We start from the raw sequence: 8,846 nt of genomic DNA on the forward strand, positions 1-8,846 counted from the left end.
AAAGTATTTGGGTAAACGCAGCAGATGTTAACACGGAATGACTGTGTCTTGTTTTTTTCAAAATAGGAAACTGCATTTCAGGAAGTGGTAAAACAAGTTGCACTTATTTCTAAATATGTTCTCAACATGTTTCGGAAGATCCTGAATGACAACAAACGTTGATGTCATGAAACTAGTTACCATCATCTGAAGTTAAATGGGTGTGGATTCTTTACATGTTGTAATGCAAATTACCATTATCAACAGCTAGCTGTCTTCAGCACAGTAGGCTACTATGTGTAATAGTTTAAAATACATTTACTACACTAACTACTTGGTACAAACAGAGTGTAACATTTGTGATGTGTTGTTCAGATGTCCTGATGTGTCCTTTGCACTTTGCCCTAATATCTCATTCTCAACCCTCCTCCTGGTCTCCTGCATGCCTTTTAAACAAAGTTAAACCACTGCCTTCAGCAGTTTCAGTGGAACTGGATGTGTCTTTCTCCCATTGTGAGTTCGACCAGTCCCACCAGCATGTCCTCCCCTCACCCACTCTCTAAATAATAAAAAAAACTGTTAACTCTTTCCCTGAAACTAGCACCGTGTTGCCTATTTTAAAACTAAAGGGAGTCAGTTGATTGAATCTCATTTACAAATCAGATAACGTGCCGAAAAAGCAGCTTTACAATGCTGTAGTGCGTATCTCCAGCGCGTAATTGTGGAAACTTTGAACCGCCCCCAAATCTTCCACTGCTCCACCAAGTTGCGTTCCGTTTGCGCTCTTCTGTGAGAGCTTCTGAATCAAAATTCTCGATCAAAAATGAGAACGTAAAAAAGGGCAGAAAGATATACTTTCAACAACCTCTGAGAATGTCAGTGCGAACCAGGGCAGGATTTTATCGCCAGGACATTAACAGAACCGTTTGGGACGTGCCGGAAAGATACAGAGATCTTATTCAGATAGGAACCGGAGCATACGGAACGGTCTGGTAAGTATATTGTTAGTATTTAAAAGTTTCTGAATTATTCAATGTATGTCAAGGGGTCGGCTTTTAAAAATAATTTATGTTTCGTATAGTTTTCGGAATTTAGTGCAAATGTGCGTCTTGCGCTTGTGGATAGCTCTTCACATCCAATAACCATATTCTAAAAAGAATGCGTTCGAGCGGCATATTGTTGCTATGGTTACTTCAGTTCAGGCGAACGCAACTTCTGTTACACTAACTTGTAAAGTAAATTTTTGTAGCTGCAGAAAGTTTTATGAAAATGCATTTTGTTTGGAGCCCCCAAACTCGAGCGTAGTCTGATAAAATGACTTTACACGCTGAAAGAATGCAGTAATGACTCTGTAACTCTGTAGAAATGAGGATATTTCTAAAGGAAGCTGTGCAATGAACAAACGCTGATAGATTGGCCTTGTTTTTTTAATTATGTCATAATTCCAACCGTTTTCTTCCTCTTCCTGGCCTCACGCTTATCTGGGCGAAACTGTGAAACCTCGAAAAACTTTTCTCTCTTTGCAAGACAAGAGGTTGCGCAACAAAGCCTCCCTGCTGATGCCATTGTCTGCGTTTAACAAGCAGAAGTTGCCGAATTAAAGACATTGTGTTGGTCTTCAGATGGCTTTCCATTTGATTCTTCACTTATCCAAGTTGCTCAAGTTTCAGATTGTGTATTGAACCTGTTGCGCACTACACTTTATCCATAACCTCTTTGCTGACCACATTTTAGGGTTCAGACGTAGAAAAATGACCACATAATGTCCATGGATGGGACTACTTCACTGCACTTTAACACCACAGTATCTAAAGTGTTGTATAAGAACATGTATCAAGAACTGATCTTCCTCCATTCAATCTGTCCAAAGTTCCGCCATTGACCGTAAGACAGGAGTGCGTGTGGCCATCAAGAAACTCCACCGGCCGTTCCAGTCCAGACTGTTCGCCAAACGCGCTTACAGAGAGCTACGACTCCTCAAGCACATGAAACATGAGAATGTAGGTTAACTATTTTCCTTACCCCTGTTTTTGCCTCTATCTCTATGAAAAGTCAGATTTTTATAATCACTTTGTTAACTGGACAGGTTATTGGGCTTCTGGATGTCTTTACCTCGGAAATCTTGTTGGACAGATTTCAGGATTTGTGAGTATTTTTACAGTACACTTTTACAAACTACAAACTTCAAAATAGGATTTTTACAAGATAAAGTTGTCTCTGGGGTGGTATGCTTTCAGAAGGTACACCTTTGTGACTAAAGAGTGCACCTCAAAGGTGATGGTACCAAAGGTAGACCTAGAACCTTTTTAAAGGGTACTGCTTTTGTACCTTTTTTTTTTAAGAAAGTGCACCATTTAGAATAATAATTAACATTAGCAAACGTTTATTAAAGGACTAATACTAATAACAGTGGAACAGCAGCTAATGGCTTTTTTCTCTCAGTTACCTGGTGATGCCGTTTATGGGAACTGATCTGGGAAAGCTGATGAAAATGGAGAGACTATCCGAGGACAGGGTGCAGTTTCTGGTCTATCAGATACTGAGGGGTCTCAAGGTTAGACACAATCACATTTGTGAAACACCCTGTGCTTGTTTATAGTTTTGAGGTGACTACAAATCTCTCCGTCTTGGTCTTTTCCCACAGTACATTCATTCAGCCGGGATCATTCACAGGGTATGTGACCTCTGAGAGTTTAATTAGATGCACAGAGGGGGTTGGGTGACCACTTCATTCAACCCTGACATTCATTCATCCTCTGTCCATCCCTTCTCTTTTCTCCTCTCTGAGAAAATGTATTGATGTTTCTTTATATGTAATAAACAGGAGCTCTTTATTTTCTAATTAGATTTATTATTAGTCTGGTGTTTTTTTGTAAATGTGTACTTTGGTTGTCATTCCTCAGGATCTCAAACCAGGAAATCTGGCAGTGAACCAGGACTGTGAGCTGAAGGTATTAAACCAACTCGGTCTATGGTGCAATAAATGAAGAATGTCTACAACAACTTTCCTCAAAAGCTGGAGTTTTTAATGTAAGATTACAAATATTGGTCCCCTCAAAAATATTGAAATGTGTATAAAAAATGTGTTCAGATCCTGGACTTTGGACTCGCACGTCAGGCAGATTCAGAAATGACGGGTTATGTGGTGACTCGTTGGTACAGAGCACCTGAGGTTATCCTCAACTGGATGCACTACTCACAAACAGGTGTAGTTATTACATCCCTAATCACTAGATGGCACTGTAGGTCATCACAATGACACACTAGAGTCCTGGGCTGCACTCGAAATCGCATTCTTCCCTACTAGTAGGCGGAAAACAGTGTGTGACATTATAAATGCCAGATTTCGGACGCAACACCCATTCACTTTTGATGTAAATACTTTTATTGACTGATGTGATTCAAACATTCTTTTTCTGTTGTAGTTGATATCTGGTCTGTGGGCTGCATCATGGCGGAGATGTTACTTGGAAGGCCACTTTTTAAAGGAAATGACCGTATCTTTTTCCTCATTATGTAACTGAAACAATTTCTACTTTCACACGTGCAAGTGTTTGGATGATTTGATGACTTAATGGAAAAAGTATGTTGTTTTTTCACGGCACATTTTTCCATTTTCAAACAACTGAATTGACATAGCTTTCTCCCAAAATGCTTTACTACTATCCACAATAGAGATTACACAGGTTTTAAAGTAGAAAGGGCTTGTACTGTCTCTATGCGTTCACTGAATCCTTGACATAGACTTGTAGACTTGGACCAGCTAAGAGAGATCATGAAAATCACAGGAACGCCAGCACCGGATTTCATTATGAAGCTACAAAGCCAAGATGTGAGTGTATAACAGATCAAAAGAAACACTACTTTACATACATTTAGACATTGAAATGGACAATCAATGCTTTTTTTTGTTTTTAATCCATCCATAAAGGCCAAAAACTACATCAGAGGTCTACCTAAAGTACCAAAGAAAGACTTAAACACCTTTTTCTTCAAAGCCAGCACAAAGGGTAAGCTATTTTAATTTCATTTAAATAAACACTACATAGTTGGGTTTTTTTTTTTTTTTTTTTTTGCACATTTTTAAGAAAATGCACTCAGTTAAAGCAGACAATTGTAGCTGATAAAAAAAAACATGCATTAACTACAATGGAAATACATTTACAGAATAAATCCCTCAAAACACACACACAAAGTACTTGGCTTTACCTCAGCTAAGGTTGTGACTAATCAGTGGCAATTTCATGGCACAGCATCTCAAATGTTGGTTTGACCATTCTGAAATGTTTGGGTATAATGACGTCCCAGAACTGTGACTGCGTTCCCAAACACCAGATATCCGCCTTTGAATGCAAGATAACATTTGTCTGTGCACTCTATGAAGTCATTTATGTTGTAGGAAAAAGAGCCACAGTGGCTTTCCCGATTGCAGCAATTTATATATTACTCCAATTTCCCAGAGGACGATTTTGTTCTCCTTAACATAGGCGATGGAAACGGTGCGAAATTCAGAATTTGCATATATTTTAAATTTAATTTGCAACTTTGGATGGAAACATAGCTAGTCTTATGGGTGAATTGTAAGGTTTATCTGAGAGTTTTTTGTGTAAAGTGTGTGTTTTTTTTAGCGGTGAGTGCTCTGGAGCAGATGCTTGTTCTGGATCCAGAGAAACGTGTGAGCGCTGCAGAGGCGCTTGAGCTCCCGCTGTTTAATGAGTTCAGAGAACCTGAGGAAGAGACGGAGGCCCTGCCGTATGACCACTCCATGGACAACACAGAACTGCCTCTGGAGCAATGGAAACGTATGAGATAAAGTCTTGACAGTTAATAACTAAAATAAGAGAATTGCTAGGTTTCATATCTTTGCATTGAGGTTAAGGAAGAATAAATCCCAGCAAACATGGAACGTTCTTAGAATTTTGGCTAATGTTCTGGCATGCTTCTCTCAAAGTTATGAAGAAACGTTCTTCCAGAAACGTTAATAGAATGTTTTTTCTACGTTACCTGATCATTAATAATGTTCTCAAAATGTTAGCACAAAAATGTTATGTTCATGGAATGTTTTTTTTTTTTTTCTGAAGCATTTAGGATAATTGTCTTACATTTTTTAAATGTAAATACTTGTTTCAAAATTTTTAGAGAAGATTCAAAAGTAACATGTTTGCAAAATGATAAATTGGAATCTTCCCTTAATGTTCGCATAATCAAGAAATGTATTTATTTACTTTTTTTTGCAGTGTTTTGAACGTTTAGAGAACATTCAGAAATAAACACTTGAACGGGAACATTAGCAAAACATATTTAGAATTTAGAACATATGTTTGGTTGCTGGGAGAAGTGTGAAAAAACATGAAGAGAGATAATAAGCTCATAAAGAGCAATAATGCCGGAGGCAGCAGAACCAGAACTCGATTCTTAGTTCTGATTCATTGTCGTTTCTGTCTCTCACTTTGCAGGTCACACTTTTACAGAGATCCTATCCTTTCAGCCACCCGCCACAGAGATCAGAGACCCTAAAGAAACATCCCTCTGAGAGATGTCGCAGATACACAAACTACACATCTCATGTCATTGATATCCATAAATGTGTTACAGAGAGAGAGAGAGAACAGAAAATGGAATGAATGTAAACTGTATGACTTTGTAAGTAAATCAATGTTAGTGTGTTTGTCATAGCTCATAAGGTTGTGTGAATTATCTTTCTTAAACGCTTTGAATATGCTAAATCCATTTTACCTGCAACCAAAAGCACCCCAAAAACATTGTATTTGAGTGCTATGATTTCAGTGTGACAGTAGACAATATATTTACTTTACCGATCACTTATTTAACTTAATGCGATAGTTGACATGGAATATGCCATGATTAGCACAATTAACAACACACTTATTTTTTTTATTAATGAATGTCTCATTATTTGTTATTAATAAAACATTTTAATTTTCAGTAAATAATGTGAGGTAATAGTTATCTTCTCCAAGTGCAACCCTGAGGAAGCATTTCCTTAGGAAACACACGGAAGTTTCTAATCAAGCACCCAACACAAAACTAAAATAGTAAAATTTGCCTTTCTGCTTATCTAAAATGGTAGCCTAATATTTAAGAGCTCTGCTTGTTTACTGCTAAAGGCGCATGATGCACTATTTTTAAACAGACGATAAAATACTGGCTGATCAAAATGAAAAAATCAACACGCAAGTCACTTTGGCTGAACTATGTAAAAGAAGCTCCGGTTTCAATAGCATAAGTTTAATTTGACCTGGCATAAATTGTAAGATATTTTGGAGCAGAAATGGCAGGGACGTTTTTGCTTTAGCTGTAACTAAGCTTTGTATTTGTTCGACCACATGGTTGCTCCCATGATGTATTATGGATCTGAGATATGCCTTTGAGCCAGTGGAGTGTATTGAAAATGTTCAGTTATCTTTTTGTAAAAAAACAAAACAAAACAAAACTCCTGTGTATCAGTATAAGTGTGAGAAATGCAGCTCTTTTGGTAAATCTAGGTAGATTTGTATTTTATATTACCTATATGAAAAGATGTATCATGTACTGGATACAATTAGTGTCCATGTCTATTCATCGTTATCAAAGAAAATGTTATAACATGCTTTTCAATTAGATAAAGTAGGTATAAAAACATGGGTTTCTTGCATTAGAGTTCTGTTGTACATTTATGGTTTTTAAAGAGCCTGGGAGGCTCAAAGAACATTCACATCTATTCTGAATCAGTGATTAGGAGAAAAAATATATAATGCGTGGTAGTTCTATAAAAAAAAAGAGTTGAATAAATATTCACAATGAAAGTCCTTGATGCTAGAAGAGATACAGCTGATCCCTGTTCCTGTTCAGATACTCAGGTCATCATTTAGCTATAGAAACAGGCAGATGGAGTAATACACCAATGGCAGAGAGAATCTTGACTTTAACTAGAAGTTAACTTTGAATATATCTTGTGTAAGATATTTGGGTGACCTCGCTCTTGTTAGTAATGTTTGTATTGATGTGTTACATGTTTGTGATTCGGAGTATGCATGGAGACTGGAATGAAGAAAAGAGCATCTGCCATGCTATTGTGATTCTGTGAAACAACGGGCCAAGTGGCCATGTCTTCCCGAAATAAACTTGAACTTGATGTTTGTGCTTTATAAATGTAAAATTTCTAAATTAAATGGTGATCCTTTTTTAAAGTCTTACTTTCTGCGCTTTTATACTGGCTGTGCTGGCAAATAAAAACAACTACAAATTTCTGCAAAGTAAAGATTATTTTTCAAGGACGGCAGGTCTGTTCCTGAGAAACCCCCCTAAAATAGTCCAATTAGTCCCACCTGTTCAAACACGACTGGATCCCACTTGTTAAGCAACAAACTGACCGTATGTGACCAAAAGTCCTGAGGTCTGTATAAAAGCTGTAGGTTTGTCTTAAGTTGTCTTGTACTGTGACATTAACACCATGAGGAGATCAGCTTTCTTTCTACTGCTGACAGGTCTCTTGGCCAATGGACAAGGTGAGAAACTTTAAGAAAGGCTATTTGTTTTATAAATAAATAGATTAGCTTGTTAAGTGTTTGTTCTGAATCAAACTCTACAGAGTTACTCTGGGAAAACACCTATGATCAGCCTCTAGATTTTAAGTGCCCTCCAGGACAGTCAATATCCTACATAAAGAGGTGAGTAGATAGCAGATTGTACTTCAGATTAGGTATAGATCTGTGTAAAAATATTAAATTAAAAGTCAAAATATCATGGGCCACTGTAGTCCACAAAAATACAGATTAATGAATAGTTTTGCCCAAACACTAAAATTATGGATGTTATTGACCATAAAATATCATTTATGTACAATTTATTTAGCTTGTAACCCCAGAAAAAGTGTGGAAAACAATAACAGCATTACGTTACAACTGTAAGGATTAAAAGTGTCATATTTGGTTTGGAAAGGAAGAAGAGTATCTCATTTCAATAGTAACATTTTCATAATGAAATATTGGTTTACATGTGTTTTATGTTTTATGTATATAGAGATGTTTTTATAGGTCTGGTGAGACCAAAGAAAAAGTTCCAGCCTTGGCTGAACAATAAAGTAGTACAATACAATACAATACTTTAGTACTTATTTATAATTAGAACAATCAAGTTATAATTAATATGTCCCTCACTGTTTCCATGCCTATAATGAAATCAAAGCCAACATGATGATGGAGCTGAGGACAGGATTTGGGAGTTTGGCTGTAAAGACACCTTTACCTCCGCTACAGACTGTTTCTTGTCCCCTTACGCCAATGATTTTGACCAACTGCTACACTTTGAGTGTCCACCACGCCACATCATGACAGGAATGAGCAGCGTCCACAGCAACTACTATGAGGACAGACGGTGAGCTCTGATTTTGGACTGGTTTTGACTTTTTGTACAAGTTCTCCGGAGCTGATGTCATTACCATTTTTCCACACAGGTGGCAGTTTCACTGCTGTAGAAGTGACAGTGAGTGTACTGCTCACTGCGAGTGGACTACTTATGTGAACTATTTTGATGAGGCCTTTCACTGGACCGTGCCAAACCACAACTACCTAGTGGGTGCTGAAAGCTACCATTCAAATATGGGAGAGTAAGTATTCAGCTCCTCAAAATAATACGACATGAACACTGTGTTAATGTTAAGTAAGGGGTAATAGTGATTATCAATAAATAAAGAGTTATCAATCAGGTAACTCTTTCAGAAGTACCTGAAAGAGTTAATGACCGGCTGGCTGAGTATTATGAGGCATCTTATCAAATAAATACAAGAGCATGGTCAATTGAAATGACTGTGGTCATTATATAGTGCAGAATGCCATGATTGACCAATCAGAATTAAGGATTTTAGA

The 8,846-nt window shown here is 37.3% G+C and overlaps 2 protein-coding genes across 2 annotated transcripts; both read left to right on the forward strand.

Moving 5' to 3' along the window:
• Positions 1-706: 706 nt before the first annotated feature.
• Positions 707-7,175, forward strand: mapk12b (mitogen-activated protein kinase 12b). The gene is made up of 12 exons (XM_039667777.2): positions 707-971; positions 1,850-1,979; positions 2,066-2,124; positions 2,422-2,533; positions 2,624-2,653; positions 2,883-2,930; positions 3,071-3,185; positions 3,405-3,476; positions 3,732-3,811; positions 3,911-3,989; positions 4,608-4,781; positions 5,436-7,175. Exons 1-12 carry the CDS (start codon positions 853-855, stop codon positions 5,510-5,512), a joined length of 1,095 nt encoding a protein of 364 aa, XP_039523711.2. The 5' UTR covers positions 707-852; the 3' UTR covers positions 5,513-7,175.
• A 181-nt stretch (positions 7,176-7,356) lies between these two features.
• LOC120476668 (hemagglutinin/amebocyte aggregation factor) lies at positions 7,357-8,659 on the forward strand. The gene is made up of 4 exons (XM_089127228.1): positions 7,357-7,487; positions 7,571-7,649; positions 8,167-8,355; positions 8,435-8,659. Exons 1-4 carry the CDS (start codon positions 7,433-7,435, stop codon positions 8,589-8,591), a joined length of 480 nt encoding a protein of 159 aa, XP_088983354.1. The 5' UTR covers positions 7,357-7,432; the 3' UTR covers positions 8,592-8,659.
• The last annotated feature ends 187 nt before the right edge of the window (positions 8,660-8,846 follow it).

The sequence above is a fragment of the Pimephales promelas genome, chromosome 24, assembly GCF_988280905.1.
Source record: "Pimephales promelas chromosome 24, fPimPro1.hap1.1, whole genome shotgun sequence".
NCBI classification, from domain to species: Eukaryota; Metazoa; Chordata; class Actinopteri; order Cypriniformes; family Leuciscidae; genus Pimephales; species Pimephales promelas.

Excerpts from the sequence above, each read along its gene's own strand:
- mapk12b (XM_039667777.2), top strand. The coding sequence starts at position 853 with ATGTCAGTGCGAACCAGGGCAGGATTTTATCGCCAGGACATTAACAGA. Across the intron at positions 972-1,849 it reads GGAGCATACGGAACGGTCTG|TTCCGCCATTGACCGTAAGA; the intron begins GTAAGTATATTG and ends ATCTGTCCAAAG. Across the intron at positions 2,125-2,421 it reads TTGGACAGATTTCAGGATTT|TTACCTGGTGATGCCGTTTA; the intron begins GTGAGTATTTTT and ends TTTTTCTCTCAG.
- LOC120476668 (XM_089127228.1), top strand. The coding sequence starts at position 7,433 with ATGAGGAGATCAGCTTTCTTTCTACTGCTGACAGGTCTCTTGGCCAAT. Across the intron at positions 7,650-8,166 it reads TCAATATCCTACATAAAGAG|CCAACATGATGATGGAGCTG; the intron begins GTGAGTAGATAG and ends ATGAAATCAAAG. Across the intron at positions 8,356-8,434 it reads AACTACTATGAGGACAGACG|GTGGCAGTTTCACTGCTGTA; the intron begins GTGAGCTCTGAT and ends TTTTCCACACAG.